An 18,645-nucleotide genomic window follows, 5' to 3' on the forward strand; every position below is an offset into this window, starting at 1 on the left:
CTAGTTGTAACAACCTGCAGAGTTGGGGTGTCAGAAAATCAGAAGCAGGGCTCTCCTGTTAGCTCACTTGGTTAGTGTGCATGCTCTTTCAGACATGCTGGAGCAGTACCGCAACAGCCTGTGTTCAAATCCTAATTTTAAATTGTTTATTTTAACTTAAAAGTTACAGTGTGGTCATGTGAGATGTGGGATTTCACCTTCAGTTTCATAAATATCGTCTCTCTCCTCTCCGCAAAACACTTGTTAATCCAGGAAGATTCTCTTTAGTTTAGTTTGGTTAGAAACAGAGTGCGAATTATACAATGATAATCGGGGGTCAGCTTCTTCTCCAGGGCGTAAAGTAATATTTACGATTGCAGGTAAGAACGATATATAAATGTATCGACCCCCCGACCTGTTGTTTTGACCTCTTTTGGACTTTAGACTTTTTAAGAGCCCGCGGGAACCCTGCTACAGTTATTCAGGACCAAGCAAACACAATAGTGGGGTCTTAAAAAAGCCAACATGGATGTTTTATTGTTTTCTCTTGCTTACAGCAGTTACAGTAGCAATACATTATAGCAAGCCAAAAATAAATACAAATATTAACTTAAATAATTTGACAAAGCATGTCATTCAACAGTGACAGTTTATAAGTAGTGTGTTTTCACAGAGGGTGGGATGGTCACATCCCAATAGTCTAACATGGATTCATCTCATTCTTTTGTCTCCTGTGCTTCATAATGTACTAACCAAGCCAGTTCAGGGCCATAGATTTATATAACCCAATGTCATGATAAAATGGGTTAAATCAAACGGTTGAACTCAAGGAAATAATGTACTTTTAGGTAAGTATTAAGAGAGGAAGAGGCGAGAAAAGGAAATTGCTGTAGACTATTGAGACTCTGCCCAAAAGCAGAATCAGACAATAAGAACATGCAGGGAAGGGAGTAGGCTCAGAACAACAAAAAATGATCGAACAAGCAAAAAGTGCATTAATATCCAAAATAAGAACAGGGGATAGATCCCCAAAAGCTACTGTATGTAGGGCATTTAGAAAAAATCTTGTTTCGTTTTTTATATTTTACAAAGGAAAAACTTTAGTTTTTGTCGTTTATTTCAAAAAAGATGTGACAAATATAAGTTTGTTTTGTTGTTTGATTTCCCTGACAGATCGGAAACGCTAGGCAAACCACTACCCACGATGCACTCTGTTCCGCCACCCTTCAGAACATCGTCCAACCACAGTTGGTCTCCAACAACCTAGCCCCCTTTCTTTCACATTCACACAGAGGCACACACACTACAACACCCTCAACAATCACTTGACATTCACTTCAGTGTACTCCTCTTCTGGGTCTCTCTCCTCATGCCTGACTTCATTTCCCTTTGGGGCTGCCTCGTGGTTCCCATGTGCTCTTGGTAGAAGTACGGAGGCCTGGGAGGGCCACATAGTCTTTCTGGAAGCGTGAGTTGGGGGTCCTCTGCCTCTTCCTCTCTCCCTGGGAGGTGAAGAAGGCATCCTGGAAACGCATGCTGGAGGCCGTGGACTAGGTTGGAGAACAGAGGAGAAGTTAGGAGGCAGCAGTTAAGAGACAGGTGTAAGGAAATAGGAGTCATGAAGTAAAGCTAGAAGGTGACACCCGAGGACACCGTTTTGGGAGTTAACTCATAAGAGTTAGAAGGATGTTCTAAAATAGAATAAACTATAAACCTCCCTAGGCCTAATTTGGAGTTTGAAGTACTTGGTTGAGAAGTTATTTCTGATTCAAAAGTTCTCAAATCCTTTCAGATTCCATTGGCTTTTGTACAATTAAAGGAAAGGAATAGCTGTGGAGTAGTGGCAGTATTAGAGTAAGAGGCAACAGGAAAGGAGGGGCTCATCTACACTGGCTATCTGAGAGGGTGATACTTACGAGTCTCCCCTTCACCTTTTTGGGCAGATCTTCGTCCAGAGTGTAGACATCCTCTCTCTTGGCCACCACCTGGGACCCATCTTCAAACTCCACCTGGACAATGACAACACACAAACACACACACACACATTTTAGTGTTGTTCCTCGACAACAATTTCAATTTTATTGTTCAATTTAGCATTTATTAATCCGGTTACATAGATACACACACTCTCGAGTGCCTGCTCTAGCACTTTTCTCAACAACCATTTCCAATTTACCAGTTGAACTTCTTTTCATAGACATACAACACAGTCCTGTTACCTGCACAAGGCCAAGGGTGTCCAATAAGAATGCTTTATTGAGAATAACTTTGGCTTTCATAAACATTTGTTGTGATAAACCACCCCATTTCCAAAAACCAAACATGTCTGAACACACCTCAGTGCGTGGAAAGGTACTGGTCCAGTTCCCTTAGCTTCTGAGCAGTGTTGACGTCAGCAAAGCATTTATGCATAGCTAATGGGTGGCGCCCCAGAAGACTAAATAAAGACTTAAGTAGAATATGGAGGCTCTTCTACATCTCAGCATGGTGAATATTTCACAGTCTCTGAATAATGCAGGTTGTCACCTTCCTCCTCCATTTCACCCTCCCAACCTCTGCATCATAAACCATCTCTTGCTGCCATCGCTCTCTCCATCCATTGTCGACTCTTTCCATTCTCTCGCTTTTTCCTCTCCATCCCCTCTTGACCAGGTAATGTCAGAACAGTCACACATTCAAGTGTGTGTTGACAAGTGCTAGACTTTTCTTACAAAAAGAATGCAAAGGTCTGCTTTTCTGCGTGTCACTGCATTAGGAGTGGTGTCTTTAGGTGTGCGTGGGTGTGTACCTGGTACATGTGGGAGATGTTGGAGCCCATGTATTTGGCTCCGTAGAACAGCCCGTCTGGCCACTTGACCTGAACCACCTCCCCTACTTCAGGAGGACCCAGTAGAGCACAGTCTCTGCTCTACAAAGGCACACACACCGTGCCTAAGTGTATATCCAGGTACATATGATACATCCTATTTTTGTATTTATTTATATAATTCAATATTGTATTGCACGTCATCTCACCACTATGTCTTCAGGGAAGGTGTCGTTGCTGAAGGAACCGTCGTCGAACATGACCTCGTAGAAGGTCTGGGAGGTGACCTGCGTGACCTTGGAGCTGTAGTAACGGAGGTTCTTGTGTTTGGAGATCACCGTCTGGCCCAGTGTGATGTCTTTCTGGCAAGCCGGCTGCTTCTGGGGTCAGGGGTCAAAGGTCAGGGGTCAAAACAGACCAACACGTCTAAGGACATCAACATACGTCCTGTAAATTCCTGTGGATCCAGCAGATATGCATCCCTAGAACCCTCCGCCCCCCCGTCTACGGTCGTGTTCCAGCTCAGCAATTGAGCTCTCATTTGAGGCGGAGCGCCGCTGCATACTCACCGCCAGAGAGTTCCGCGATTGGTGCCTATGGCATGTGATTGACACCACGTAGGGCCAATCGTCAGGTTCCATGGTGACGCCGGCGGCGTGGGCGCAGGTGGCGTGGAAGGAGGTGGGGCAGCGGCCACACGAGCACTGGATGCACGCCCCCACCTGCCGCTTCCCCCAACAACGCTTCCGGCAGTAGATGCACTTCTACACTCAAAACACACACACTGGCAATTTAAAACAGCATGGATAAAGTCAAATAGTGTGTGTGTGTGTGTGTGTGTATGTGAGAGAGTGAGAGAATGTGCAGATGCAGCTATATACTTGAATACAGTTTACACCAACGTGTTTGTGAGAGAGAAAGAGGTCTGCCAAGTACAAATTAGATTGTGATGTTCTTCAGCTGACGTCATGTGAGGTTCCACAACACGCTAGAGAACATTGAACCCAGAACTGTTTGTGCCGTCTGTGGGATAATGGCGCACGCGCACAAACAAGAGAGAGAGAAGCATTCACTCTCACAAACACAAACACACACACACACGCACACACACACGCAAACAAGCTCCTTGTTTCCTGCTCCCAACAGCCCATCAAATCCACTTCCTTTGTGGTTCTTTTCTTCCTCCTCCGTCTCCCTCTAAGAGCTCTCCCACGACGAGGAGAGAATGACGACATCCACTCAGCACAGCGGCCTCCATCTCTCTCGTCTCCCGCCTTCTATCCGATTTTTTGGTTCTCCCTCCCTCCTTCCCTCCCCCCCCATCACTGCATTACCTACACATAGAACGTTAGATATGGTATTCATCTTCCTGGGATGTGCGGTCTTGCCTGTACGCAGGCTCCAGAAAAATACATGTATGCATAAAATATTCAACTTGTAAACATATCAACATCTATAAATAACCTTGTGACCTGCAATCTGACATGTCAGCAACAGGAGGAGACAGAGGGAGAGACACAGTAAGAATGAATGAGAGACAGACAGAGAGAGAGAGAGAGCACAGAAATGCTGCATTTTCAACAGAACCTTTAGGGGTTGGGTCTTCACAATAATTGTAAGTCATAAACATCTCCTACGGCAAGTATGTTCATACTGTAACTCAAGGCAGAATTCACAGCAAAGATGCCAGTCACAATGAATAATCTGAGAACTACTGCGAGCTGAGTGTGAATGTATTTACAGCAGTCCCAAAGATGGATTCAGAAAGCTACACTTGGCAGAAAGGAGGTGTTTGTAGAATGTGATTCCAACCAGTAGTAAAAGGGCTACCTGACCTGGTCTGAGCAACACAGAAGATGTTCTCTCCAGAGAGGCTGCAGTCACCTTCTATATCGATGATAATAACAGCTGATACATGTCTGTCTGGAACTGGAACTAAATGTTTTTTCTTCAAAAATGTTTCATTTTTTAATCATATTTAGCCATAAAAAGAGGAGTTTGGGATTGAATATCCCTCTGTACTTTTGAGGAGAGCAATCTCAAACTTCCTGGTCCCATCATCCCTACGGTGCCATGTCTCACTTTGCCTGCATTTCAAATGGACCCATCTTTATTTAAAAACTTCTACTTCCGTAAAATCCCTGACATCTGCCCATGGACCAGTCCAACAGGCTCTGCTACCTACAGTAAGTAGGGCATTGTGACATGAGTGAGATTAGGAGACTGGCACGGAACATAGGTGTGTGCGCGTGTGTGTGTCCGTCAAAAAGACAGACAAAGATGGAGGGAACAAGAGAGAGAGAAAGACAATGGGTTAGAAACTTGTGTGTGTGTCTGTATATCTAACCCACTTTCCCCCTGCCTGCGCCATCTCCGGAGTGTATTTGGGTCCCTGTGTTGAGCCATGCGTTAAGAACATTCCCACAGTAAATTATGAATGCATCGGACTGCTGTGTGTGCGTGTGTGCGTGTGTGTGTGTGTGTGTGAGTGTGTGGGTAGTAAATTATGAATGTGCTGGGCCACAGTGGGGGGCACCGGGTCCAATGCGAGCTCCACAGCACATGGTGGCCTGGCTGAATGATGGAGCAGACCCATCAGAGAGGGAAAGAATGATGGACCAACCACAGAGGAGAGGGAGGTATGCCAGCGCCACCTTCTGTCCTCCTCTCTCCCTCTGTGTGTGGGTGTCTCTCTCTCTCTCTCCCTCTGTGTGTGTGTGTGTGTCTCTCTCTCTGTGTGTGTGTGTCTCTCGCTCTCTGTGTGTGGGTGTGTCTCTCTCTCTCTTGTGTGTGTGTGTGTCTATCTCTCTCTCTCTCTCTCTCTCTCGTGTCTCTCTGTCACGTTCTCTTTACTTCTCTCCCTCTCACTGCATGTTCCAAACACAGACCAACACACAAGTGTCCCACAGACAGTCACTATGGTCTGGAAAATAAGGGGGGGGTCTGGTAAATGAGGGGGGTCTGATAAATGAGGGGGGGTCTGAGCTTGGTTGTGTCACTGGGTTCCTTTCTCAAGCAGACAGAAGAGGTCTGCCGACCTCACTACAGGCCCACAGAGCAGTGCAGTATAGTGGCAGTGGATCAGGTAGACATAATAACTCTGTCTGTCCTTAGGCAAGTCTCACACACACACACACACACACACACACACACACACACACACACACACACACACAGGGTGCTTCAGAAATGTCTGTCTAATTAATGAAGTGTTTGCAGCACTAATTAACGAACATGCCGGCAATCAAAGCTGCATAATTAACATGTGGTCTGTGTGTCGGAGGTGTGCGGGGTCTTGGTGTAAGGGGCGTGAAAATGTGTTGTATTAGGTGAGATAGGTGTGTGTGTGTGTGTGCACACGTTATTTGTGGAAAACAGTGTGTGTGTGTGTGTGTGTGTGTGTGTGTGTGTGTGTGTGTGTGTGTGTGTGTGTGTGTTTGTCCTCACCAGTTTGTATCTCTGCATAGGGATCCTGCTGGTGTCTATGGGACTCCTCCTGGCTTCATCACTGAAACGCACCTCCGGCAAAGCTACCGCACACAGCACATGGGCCCACCTGCGAGTGCACACACACGCACATGAGTCTGGCAGCATATACAGACACAGATCAAGCTATTTTGGGAAACACTGAATACCAAAATATAAATAAATGGAATTACTTGTCATCTGTGGTTTTCTTAAGGGCTCCACCTCTTAGGTTGCACAAACTGCAGTCCTAAAACAGAGAAAACATTCATCATTCCATCCACCCACCCTTTTCTTATCTATACATCCACCCCTCCATCACTGTGTCATGATCTGATTGGCCGCCTACCGCTGTGAAGCTTCCCTCCATACACCGGTCGCACGACCACTCCTCGGCGATGTCGTCCGCGGCGACGCCGTAGCAGCCTGTGGATACAGGAAGTGAGCAGGTTACTTCCTGTGGCACAGCCTGGGGAAGGGGGGCGGTGATATCGAAAGTAAAATAATACGAATAAACAGGGGGCAGAACGCATGACCTCACATGTACACACACATCACTAATCAAAATAAACACTTTTGGGTTAATCTGCTAAATAAAACATCACCCAGAGGCAACATCTCTGGCTGTAGAAGTTTGTGAAAGCGGCAAGAGGGGCCATGGTGTGACAGGAGACAGGTAGATAGCTACACCTTCACTGTCGTCTCCAGCACGTGTTAACTGGGTCGGCAAGGAAACGAAGAGCCGTGAGCACGTGTTTTTCACCTTCTGTTATTACCACGCAGAAACCGACAGAAAGAGCGTTCCAGCTATTGTGTGTAAAGAATATGCTTGCATTCATACCTGTCTGTGCACGGACAGTATGTGGCGGATAGATTGCGCGTGTGTGCGCGATATCAATGACCCCCCCCTCCCCTGCGTCTGCCCGCAGAAATGGCAGTGACATCACCAGCGTGGCACATCAGATCAGCATCAGACACTAGCATCGCTGTCCCAGAGCCTTTGTGGAAAACAAGACAAAAGCCCAGGGAAACAAAACCCCCAGAACGCAGGCTTTGTTTCAGCGTTGTTGTCAGCCGTGCTTGGATGTCCTTGACGGGTACGGCACAGACATATGAAAGGAAGTAAATAAACAGTATTCAGAGAAGACAAATGGGATTCTTCTCTCAGCTGGCAGGAGTGCAGAACCCACAGGCTCGAGCCTAGAGACACCAGACAGGGAATTACTTTTCCCCTACAAGTTTTGGGAGAGCTGTGTGTATTGTTTTTTTTTCGATGTGTGTGACAGTGTGAGCGCGTTTGTGCGAGCATAGACGTTTCCTTTCATCCATTCGTCATCAAACCCCACACAAACACACACACACCTCTCCTTCCTCCTCACAGTTCAGATAACCTGGGAAGCAGCTGCAGTAGACCATCTGTATCGTCTGGTCCGGAACCCAAACTTGTGTTTTTCCATCAATGTTAACTGATACCAAGTCTCAATCCCACACATTTGGAACAAGGGATGGAGTGAGATGGAAAGAGAGAGGGGTGAGTGGGAAGACGGGTTAACACACCAGGGTTTGGAATAGTGTGAGCGTGAAAAATGGAGGGGAAAAGTGTGTGTCACATGTTTAGTGTGGAGTTGGGAGATTTAAGGGCATGTGGGTTTTGGGGGGGATTATTTTGATTTTGTGTGTGTGTGTGTGTGTGTGTGTGTGTGTGTGTGTGTGTGTGTGTGTGTGTGTCAGCGAGTGTGGGTTTGTGGTATTGGCAGACAGTGCTGTACAGGAAGTGAGCAGGGGCAGGGAGGCAAGGATTCACTCTTGTTCAGCTGATGAGAGAAATAAAACACCCCCAACCACAGGGAGAGGGAGGGGGGGATGAGGTGGAGGGAAAAGAAAGTCAGAGAGGGAGGGAAGGAGGCTGGGGACTCTTGGACTCGTTGAACTTCATCTTCCATCAAGTAAAAAATAATATATATATATATATATGCAGTTATGAGAAGTTGGCTTCCCTCTTCACCTACCAACACTCACACACACTTACTTGCGTGGACCTGCAGACAGCAGCTCTGGCAGGTGAGCAGGGGGCAGGTGCCGTCTTCTTGCAGGAGGGGGTTGGTGGGGGTGGGGGGTCCGCTCTGCTCCCGGTACGAGAAGCAGATCTCTGGGATCAGAGGCTTGGTCCTCCTCAGAAGGCCCCCGGGGACCCCGCTTTCTGATCTGCCTCCGCCCAAGTCCAGACTCTCCAGAGGGCCAGAGCTGCTGGACTTGCTGTCCTCCGCTCGCTCCTCAGGCTGGTTGGGGTGAGGACGGTCCATTGTTAGAATGTTATGTGTGCGTCTTTGTTTGTGTTGTGGTGTGTGTGTGTGTGTGTGTGTGTACCTGGTAGTAGGGCATGAACAACGTGCAGACGGCACAGTAGGGCTGCATGGCGGCTGCCATGGCGTTGTACTCCCTCTCTGCTGTGAAGTAGCCCTTTCTGTTTTGCCACAGGAAGAGGAGGGGCTTAGCCCATGGCTCGACTTCCTGTTCATCTCCCTCTGCCAGGATGGCCTCAGGGGGTTCTAGAAGGAAAACAAATCTGTTTCAAATAAAAATGTATCTCAATTCACATTATTTTGCCACTAAAAAACTTTTATTGCCCTGCTTGATTGGTACTGAAACATATGCTGGCTTCTTAAATGGTGAATGCTGGTGTTAAGTGACAAATATTTGATATATGAATGTGTCAAGATATTCATGTCTTTTAAATATTTCCTCGGTTGTAAAAGTCACACGTTGAGCCAGCATCTGACGGCCTAAAGACCTCATTTGAAACCCACAAAGCCCAAATGACGTCTCTTTTATAACCTTCTCTCACAGAGATAAACTGATAAAACAACGGGTGAATTATTCACTGCTATTCATGGCCAGATTGTGTGTGTGTGTGTTTCTGCAGTAATGGCTAAACATTAAAAAAGAGCCTTCTTTCTCTAAACGCCATGAAGATGGATAGAGGTACGTTTGGTTATGACCAACCCCATTTTTCTGCGGTGTGCCATAAGATATAAATCTCACTCCTCAATGGTGTGTGGACCCAAGTACAGTGTACAAGTGTGTGTGTGTGCATGCATGCGTAAGGACATCTGACTGGTCGCTGAGGGGAATATAAAATGTGAGATATGGACTGACGGGGTTTGGGTGGAGATGGCTGGGCTTCAGCAGTGCGTGGAGGCCAGCTCCGACCTTGTCAAAGCCATCAGAGGTCACGAGCTCATGGTCTCTGGCCCTCTGCCACTCTGTAAACAGAGCCGGCGAGGACAGGAAATATCTACGGTTGGAGCTGGAGCGCGTGTTAGAAGGAGCCCAAGAAGATCACAGCTCGCCATTTAGTTGGTATGCATGGATAAAAGTGCATGTACAGAGGTCAAGAACTTAGGTCCCACACAATGTGTATGTATGCATGTGTGTGTGTGTGTGTGTGAGAGAGAAAGAGAGAGTAGCCACCATCATCGCTGGTGGCCTGCTGCTTGACGGCGGTGGGCACAGCTCGGGCAGTGGGCTTCCTGAGAGGGTGGCGCCGGCTCTTCCCGCTCCTCTTCACCAATGGAGGAGGGTACTGGAGGAGATGGGGAGGGCAAAGGACGACAGATGATCACACGCTGACCAATCACTGAATCACATTTAGCCCCTTTTGTGTGCCAATATGGATGTATGGCTGATGGTAGCCACGTATTTTTTCATGGGTACGCTGGGAATACATGCAAGTGTGCGTGTGTGTGTGTGTGTCTTCACATCAATACAGGTACTCACAGGACAAACTTCCCCAGGTTCCAGCCCAGCGTCTCCACACCCATAGTCACTCGTTTCATTTTCCTCTGAAGAAGACGAGTCACTGCTACTCTCCTCCCTTGCACTGCTCTGCTCCTCTTCCTCCTCCTCAGACTCAGCCTCCTCCATGTCAGAAACGTCCTCCCCATCCCTCCTTTCCTCCAGGGGTAGTACTGGAGGCCCCGGGTCTGGACCCCCGTCGGCCTCCCTCTCCACCCCCAGCTCCCTGCACAGTGCCAGGGCTTTGACCGCCTCAACCTCCCCTCTCTGGAGTTCAAAGTCTCCACACAGCCCTAGGGGCTCCACAGCCCCGGCCGAGCCCAGGGAGGTGGACTCCAGCTGGGCCCAGGTGAGCGGCCCATCCCCTTCCTGGTTGTCCTGCTGGTGCTGGTTGGGGTTGGGCTCGTCAAGGTCCGTGACCTCTTTGCACTGCGGTTCAGTCCACATGGTGTAAGGGAGGGAGTCGTGGGTGAAGTCCGCCGGCAGTTCGGGGTGAAGGCTCTCAATGAGCACCGCGGGACTCTGGGAGTTGAGGTTCTTCCAGATGCCACTGGAGAATGGTTTGGGCTCCAGAAAGAGACTTTGAGAACTACAATGGGCATCCATGTTGTGATGCTGAAGAGCCTCATCATCATGAAGATGATCTAGTATGGCGTTATTATTGTAGTTGCTGGTGTTAATGCTTAGCCCAGTGTGAGTAATGACATTGTGACTGGAACTACTGGTCAAGTGAGAGCCTGAGGTGTCAATGAGTGAGGGTCTGGAAGATAGACTTAGCTGCTGTGCTACTGGTGCAGCCTCAAAGCTTGATAGGCCACCTCTCATATTGGCCTCAGCAGGAGTCCGATTTTCAGACTGGCTGTGGGGCATTTCAAAGTCTGTTTGCGAGGCAAGTAGTGTTTCCTGGAGGTTGCCAGCAGGCGTTTGGGGCCGGGGGTCGGCGGTGGAGTTAGTAGCCATATGTTCGGTATGGGAACCCTCCTGAGTAGGACTCGGGTGCCAGTGGTGGTTAAGCTGAAGGAACTCCTTCACCGTCGACGTTTGTGCCACCTCTCCAAACTCGGCGGTTGGCGTCCGAGGCGAGAGCGGTGAGGGGACAGGCGTTTCACGCTGAAGTACGGGCGCGGGTAGACAGCCCAGTACTGTGGAGGTTTTCACCTCTGCCTGCCCGCTGCTGACAGCCAGGGTGAGGGAGGGCATCTCCTGGGTGAGGACGGGAGGGAGGGGGCCAAAGCGCTCCTCCCCCGCAAGCTCGGGGGTGAGGAGGGGCATGTCGGCACCGACGGCACTCCTCTGCAACAGAGGGGGGGCGCCGTTCTCGGCGAAGGTGCGGCTCTGTACGGGGGGGAGGTGCGGCGCGGGAGGAAGCGAGACTGAACTGGAGCTACGATGGCTCTCCGCTGGGTCTGGGTTCACGTCGTAAAGTGCTTCTGTGGCGGAGTGATTGTGGCGTGCCGGGCGGGTGAGCTGTGTCCTCGCTGGGTTTGTAGTGTTCGAGATGTCCGTCTCCGTACCTTGACCCCTACCCACGTCAGTGCTGGAGGTGGTGGGTGTTAGGGTGGGGGGGTCTCTGGTTGTCAGAGCTTCAGAGACAGGTGGGTTGGTGAACATCTCCAGCCCACCAGGACAACCCGTTTGGGGGGGAGAAGAGCCCAACCACACGGCTTTACTACTGCTGCCATCCTGAAAAGGTAGAGAGCGTTCCGCTTCTAAAGGGAGAGGCTTAGTAATGCCATCCTGGGGTCCTGGCATTTTTGAGCAGGCATGTGTAGGGGCAGTCTCTGAGTCTGACCCACATCGGGGTCCTGCCACGACCTCTGAACCCGAGGGGTCCTGATGGGGATCGTTCAGAGGGGATGGGAGAGGCAGCCCTGAGAAAGCCTTTCTGCTGGAAGGAGCTGTAGGACAGGGGGAGGGGTCGGGGCGACGGGAACCTGGTAACTCAGCGTAGGGAAAAGTCAGGAGGTCGCTCTCCATCCTGTTCACCTTGACGATGCACATCTGTCTGCATGGACCTGCTGGAGATGGGAGAACACTCGATTTACTATTGACTTGATGCGGTAGGACACCACAGAGAAGAACGGAACAGACCATTACACTACATGCTGGTGGTTAGAAACACAGACGATGAGGATTGGATTATCTGAAGCGTCCGGCCCCGCATTCTGATCCCATACCTTCTGTCTCCGCCAGTCAGTCTCTTACCAGGGAACTGGAGAGAGTTCTGATTCTGGTTAAGACAGGAGCTCTCCTCCTCCGCCTCATCCTCCTCTTCTTCCTCCTCCTCCTCCTCTTCTTCTTCCTCCCTGGCACTGCTGCCTGTCTGGGCCAGGGCTCTCCGGACTTTGGGCCCCAGGGGGCCCGGCAAGCCCCTCTTGCGGCTGGAGAGGACCGAGGGACCCTCCAGGGCTAGGGGCTCCTCTGTGGTCCGCAGGCGCTTGGAGCGCGTACGGGAGTGAGGGAGGTTGCTACTAGGAGGGAGTGAGAGAGGATCAGAACGAGGATTTGCAGAAATCAAACCAGGAAGGATTACGACAGGGAAACTGAATGGGAACTCTGTGATGGCACAACTAACTCAACTCAATCTACGAGACTGACCCAACAGCACATTCCAAAAAAAAGGCTAATTAAGATCCAAAACAACAGGGGTGCGAGGTAACCCAAATCAAATATACCTTTTTATGTATCCAGGGTACAACAGTTCAAGCAGGACTGACCTCTTGTCGGGCGCTTTGACCCTGTGGCGCCTCTGCAGCCAGCTCTGCAGCTCAGGGGTGGAGCCCGGCGTGGGGCGGGTGTGGTCGAGGGTGGCGGAGTCTTTGCCCAGCTTCCAGATGGGGTAGCGGTCGGGCTGGAAGCGTTTGACAAAGGGGTCCATGGAGATCTTCACCATGTCTTTACTGCAGGTGCACTGGGACACAATGTTCAAGGTCATTATTAAATGGTGATTGAAACTACCTTGGACAGCTACGTAGGAACAGTCAAACGTTCCCGTTTACCTGCGTGGCCACCTTGCCGTAGTCGATCCAGCGGACGCTGGCAAAGTTAGTGGACTCGGCGCAGTTGAAGCCGTGGTTGAAGCCAGCGTGGTAGCCGTAAGGGAAGGTGATCATGAACTCCCCCGCCTCCTGGGTGATCTGAGAGAGAGAGAGAGAGAGAGAGAGAGAGAGAGAGAGAGAGAGAGGGAGGGGGAGAGAGAGGGAGGGAGGGGGAGAGAGAGGGAGGGAGGGGGAGAGGGAGAGGGAGAGAGAGAGAGGATGAGGTAGACAGGGGAGGGAGAGAGAGAGAGAGAGAGAGAGAGAGAGAGAGAGAGAGAGAGAGAGAGAGAGAGAGAGAGAGAGAGAGAGAGAGAGAGAGAGAGAGAGAGAGAGAGAGAGAGAGAGAGAGAGAGAGAGAGAGAGAGAGAGAGAGAGAGAGAGAGAGAGAGAGAGAGAGAGAGAGAGAGAGAGAGAGGGGGGAGAGAGAGGGAGGGAGGGGAGAGAGAGGGAGGGAGGGGGAGAGAGAGGGAGGGAGGGGGAGAGGGAGGGGGAGGGGGAGGGGGAGAGGGAGAGGGAGAGGGAGAGAGAGAGAGGATGAGGTAGACAGGGGAGGGAGAGAGAGAGAGGATGAGGTAGACAGGGGAGGGAGAGAGAGAGAGGATGAGGTAGACAGGGAGGGAGAGAGAGGATGAGGTAGACAGGGGAGGGAGAGAGAGGATGAGGTAGACAGGGGAGGGAGAGAGAGAGAGGATGAGGTAGACAGGGGAGGGAGAGAGCATGGGAGAGATTAAAGGTCTAATCTTGTCAGATCTCCCATCTACGCTGACTGACGAAGGCAGGCTATTGGTAGGTCATGAACGCAGCACCGTGAGAGATTATAGAGAGTATGGTGAGAGTGTGGTGAGAGTGTGGTGAGAGTATGGTGAGAGTATGGTGAGAGTATGGTGAGAGTATGGTGAGAGTATGGTGAGAGTATGGTGAGAGTATGGTGAGAGTATGGTGACTTGCGCTGCATGCCAGCTTACCTTGTCAAAGGGGATGCCGTACTTCTTCAGGACAGAGGGAGAGATGAGGGTCATCTTGTGACGGAGGAAGGCCTCGCAGCCCTTGAAGCTGTTGGGGAAGAACCCTGAGGAGGAACAAGAGCCACACACACACACACACACACACAACATGGACGCCGTCAAAACACTCTCACTGTTGTTTGTTAGCTGACAGAAAGGCACGGCTCCATGAGTGACCCCTCCCAAACGCTAACTTTAACAGATGGGCGTTCAATAATTTGTTTATTGAAATAACTCTCGTTTTCCCCCATGAAGAAGATCACTGTAAAGATTGAGGATGTCTAAGTTGAAGAACAGTTGACGTTCGTTTATTACCTGTGGCAAGACGTTCCAGTCGCTTCCCATGCTCAGGGGGGATGGCATACCTGGGGAAAAACAAGGGAAAGATACCGTCAATACTGTGGTGTGTCTGTGTGTGTGTGCTTATCAACATTTGTTCGCGTGACTTGTTTACAATATACACTTACACTGCATTTCAAACCAGAAGGCAAACAAGTATGGGTAGCATGAAATACTTCACAGAATAATCTTCCTTCATTTGGTACACTACAAGACTGACACCAAGTGGTCAGTTCAGGCAAAAAAATATCCACTTTAGTAAAGCAATTTCTTTGCTTTGATTTAAGTCATCACTACACCCACTTCCTCTTCAAGTGTACCTTGAATCTAAACACGCTGAAAGAAGGAAAAGAACATCACAGCGGCGTTCTCGTCAGAGCTCTAACAGCCCAATTTGGGTCACTGAAGCGAGGCTTTGATAATGAGGACCAACTCTGGCCCAAACAACTCATCCAGAGATGACAGCTGTGAGGCTCTAGTTATGAAGGTCTGGAAAGGTGTAGAACTCCCTTCGGGTCTGAGAGGCGTTCCATTTGGCTCACACCTCCTCTATCTGGCATTATAACCCAAACCTCCCTCTCCCTCGCCCCCCCCCCCCCCCCTACACACATGTATGCATCCAGACACACACACACACATACATACCCCTACAACATGACCTGCCACACAGAGCTGGGGGGTTGGAGAGGCAGCCCATGATACAGTCGTGAGGGAAGGTGGGAGAGGTGCCTTTTAAGCATCTCCCCTCCAGCGACAAGCTGTCAAAATGGGGGCAAGGTGAAGTGTGTGTGTGTGTGCGTGCGTGCGTGCGTGTCCTGTCTGGCAGTGACACTGAATCCCTAAGGGGGCTGCAGGGCTGACTGCTCTAATGAGCACACTTCCCTCCCAGGGGAAAGAGAGACAGAGGAGCCAGACAACCTAGAGAGGGAGGAAGAAAGGAAACACACCTCTCTCTCTCTCTCTCTCTCTCTCTCTACCCTGCCATTCCTCCCACTCTTATTCCACCCCGCTCACTTTCGCTTTCCCCCAACGCTCCATCTCTTTCACAAGCCCCCCCCCCTCCTTCTCCTCTTGCCATATCTTGCCTCAGTGACAAAAGCAAACAACCCAATTAAGCCTGACAAGTTGCTCGTCCACAAGCCCCCAAAATATTACACACGAGCATGCCCCCCTTCTCCCTACGCACGAGCGTGCATCCTACCCCCCTCACCAAGACTTGGGCTCGCCAAAGTGCAGGTAGTTGATGCTGTAGAGGTCCATGTCCTCCGTGTGCCACGAGAAGGAGGTCTTCCACATGCCGAAGTACAGGTAGGGCGTGTTGACCCCTTGGATGGAAACGCCACAGTCTTCCTCGATCACATCCAGGATGGAGTTGAGGTGGCCGATGTTCCACTCCTCAATGTCCTGGAGAGAGGAGGAGGAAGAGAGGGTAGAGGGAGAAGAAGAAAGAATTGGAGGATTGATAGCGAAGGAGAGTAGAGATGATGGGAGAATGAGTGTGTGTGTGTGCGTGTGTGCGTGTGTGTGTGTGCGCAGGAGGGGAGGCAGAGACGGAAAGAAGGGATGGAGTAACAGGAGAAAAGATTTGAGACAGGAGGTGACAGAACGCACGCTTGAGACACCGAGCTACAAGGTCAAAAACAAACCGCCATCTTTGTGAGCGAGCGGCCAGGTGTTACCTCATCGTAGAGACTGCCGCTGACGTCAGCTCCATATATGGGCGACACAAAGGTCAGGTTCCTCCAGTACTTCCTCTCCAGGTCCTCATAGTTCAAGTAGCGAGGGGTGCAGTATCTAAAGCAACAGATAGTGTCGGAAAGATGTGGAAAAACACATCACAAAGGAACACTTACACCTTAGTTCTTTTTACACAGGTAGCCATTTTTTCCCAATGTGTGGGAGTTGATGTTTCTACCTCCACCAATGATGAGAGGTGAAAATGGCTTGACAGAAAGGACTAATCCAGGTGGGCTTTCCCTTTCAAATGAATCCTGTTAAAAAATAATCCTAGATTGGCTGAGATCAGTGAGCGCGGTGCACGCAAAGGGGTCAATTACTGACTTGTCACTGTTAGCGAGTCGCCTGAACTCCTGCACGCTCAGCGCTTTCTTCTGAATGTTGTACTGGGTGAAGAGGCCCGACTGGCCCGCCACCATCTGCTGGATGGGGGCGTGGATCATCAGGTCGTCAATGTCGTCGTAGCTACGCCGCGGCTTCCAGCCCTTTGGAGGGATCACCTGGGAAAGGTTGGGGGGAGAGAGAAAGAAGGCAGTTTTTATGCAGCGATTGGTTCATCATCGGCATACACAATTCCCCCCTGGTATGGTCTAGAAACGCCACACACACACACCTTGACCATGCCTAGGAAACACTGCTATTTCAAACACCCCTGCAATATGAGACCACACATCACACCTTGGCCAGGCCAGCGCGGTGTGCTCCTTGGGACTCCATGTACACCAGGTACTGGTTGAAGTCCCTGAACTCCTCCATGGTGGGCCGGAAAGTCATTATCTTGCAGGTGGGGTTTGCAGGGGTATACACCTCTGCTCCCGCCATCCTGGCTCTGCCTGCCTCACCTGCTACAGCCTAGAGGGAACAGCCACCAGGAGAAATTCAACAGACAGTAGTTTCATCTCCCATTATGTAGGCTCTGAATAATGACCCCCCATCCCCATCCCCATCCCCTCCCCCTCCCCTAGAAATGATTATATGGTAACAAATCCAATGACCCTCTTGAACTTCTCAAACGTACATACTCACTACCAGTGGAGTACCAGTCCAGTACACTGTTCGATTATTTGCAATGCAAATTAGCCTTCATGATAAAACTAAACTTGCAAGTCTGGGGCAGAATTGCCATATAATTTAATGCGCTATGACATCGAGTACTTCGTGAATAAGAGCTTTACAGCACTCTCCAATGGCCGCTAGGTGGTGGGCAAGTGCCGTAAACAAAAGGCTAAACCTTAGCCTGTCTCATTGACGCTTGAAGTCCTTCTGGTGTATTTGCTTCCCAACTCCAAATGTACTTTGTACGGGGACAAAGGATTGGATTTACCCAGTGTTTAAATAATGAGATTAAACAGAGCACCGTGCTATTCAAAATGTAATACGAATGCTGGTAAATAAAATTAGACGATGTGTAAGTTGTATAACAAATAAAAGCACTAATTAAATAAATAAAAAACAAGCATATACAGTCAAACCACCCGTTAAAGTAAACCTTTAAACACCATTAATGTAAAGTATGATTTATTTGAGACGAATTGGCTAACACATATGCCTAGCTCTATGTTAACTACATGAGTGAAAACGGCAGGGCTGATCTTTGTCTGGCTGGCCAAGCTACGTTCTGTTGTGATAGCCAGCAATGGCAGAACAGACACTGAGAATATTGATAACTATGAGCTAGCTATGCTACCACCACCGACTGTCTGGGACACTCCCTATGGATAAAGTCAATTTAAACCACCTGAGACTTGCTTGAGATATATATATTGAGTTTATTTAATAGACAGAACATCAGGTGCGTATCTTTAAAAGGAAACCACCTCGGTTAAGTTAGCTAGCATTCATCGGGCTTCACAATACACATAAAGGGGCATTTAAATGTCCATTGGATGCAAGGTGTCGGGCTGCTAGGCCCCTTGCAATTTGGCTATCTGTATGATACCCAAATATCGCAATAAAATAGATTAAATGTTTTACTGAATGAGATTAACTTTGGAATACATTTAGGTTCAAAAAAAGCATGAATGTTTACAGAGCAAGCGAATTATGAGGTGTCCATAAGGGCGTGTGCTAACTTCGATAAGCTACAGTTGGCTAGCTCTACAGTACAGCCAGTTTAGCCAGATTAGCTTAGCCACAGGACTGCTGTTGGTTTTCACAAAAATAGATCCTGCAAATGAATTGAAGCGAAACAACCCGGCATATATAAACTACACTGTACATATTACAACGTCCATACGATATGTACTATACCTTGGTTATAATGGGTAAAATGTCGTATTGTTGTTTATCCGTTGCGCTGATCGTACATCTGTTTTCACATGACAGCTGGTAGTGGTTCGTTCACTGCAAGTGTCTTCTTCTACTATTGGGCCTTAAGCATGCAAACACCGGTCATGCGTAATGCTGCCCCCTATCTGTACAGTAACGGTTCCAAAATGTATTTTATTATTTGAATTATCGAATTTTTATGATACACCCAATA

At 49.3% G+C, this 18,645-nt stretch overlaps 1 protein-coding gene across 8 annotated transcripts; it reads right to left on the reverse strand.

The window, feature by feature from the left end:
* Window positions 1–483: 483 nt before the first annotated feature.
* kdm4c (lysine (K)-specific demethylase 4C) lies at window positions 484–18,534 on the reverse strand. 8 transcript variants are annotated; one of them, XM_062478050.1, is made up of 22 exons: window positions 18,414–18,534; window positions 16,842–17,015; window positions 16,488–16,663; window positions 16,106–16,220; window positions 15,637–15,830; window positions 14,403–14,452; window positions 14,049–14,152; window positions 13,045–13,182; window positions 12,763–12,956; window positions 12,251–12,513; window positions 10,028–12,063; window positions 9,722–9,833; window positions 8,618–8,799; window positions 8,280–8,529; window positions 6,600–6,676; window positions 6,445–6,500; window positions 6,233–6,341; window positions 3,355–3,549; window positions 2,995–3,162; window positions 2,768–2,887; window positions 1,896–1,988; window positions 484–1,529 (listed from the first exon to the last, which is right to left on the reverse strand). In XM_062478050.1, the coding sequence occupies exons 2-22, from the start codon at window positions 16,983–16,985 to the stop codon at window positions 1,359–1,361; spliced, it is 4,947 nt and encodes a 1,648-aa protein (XP_062334034.1). In that variant the 5' UTR covers window positions 16,986–17,015; window positions 18,414–18,534; the 3' UTR covers window positions 484–1,358. The 8 variants fall into 8 exon arrangements, with proteins under 8 accessions (XP_062334034.1, XP_062334028.1, XP_062334030.1 ...); XM_062478044.1 differs by having other exon boundaries at window positions 2,995–3,165; XM_062478046.1 differs by having other exon boundaries at window positions 2,995–3,165; window positions 10,028–12,060; window positions 12,251–12,516.
* Window positions 18,535–18,645: the final 111 nt, after the last annotated feature.

This window comes from Osmerus eperlanus, chromosome 14, assembly GCF_963692335.1.
Source record: "Osmerus eperlanus chromosome 14, fOsmEpe2.1, whole genome shotgun sequence".
Lineage (NCBI taxonomy): Eukaryota > Metazoa > Chordata > Actinopteri > Osmeriformes > Osmeridae > Osmerus > Osmerus eperlanus.

Bases quoted from the DNA above. Each gene is read 5' to 3' on its own strand.
- kdm4c (XM_062478043.1), bottom strand. From the start codon at position 16,985: ATGGCGGGAGCAGAGGTGTATACCCCTGCAAACCCCACCTGCAAGATA. The intron at 13,183-14,048 runs GTAAGCTGGCAT...TCTCTCTCTCAG, and splicing joins ACGGCATCCCCTTTGACAAG to ATCACCCAGGAGGCGGGGGA. The intron at 1,989-2,767 runs GTACACACCCAC...GTCATTGTCCAG, and splicing joins ACATCTCCCACATGTACCAG to GTGGAGTTTGAAGATGGGTC.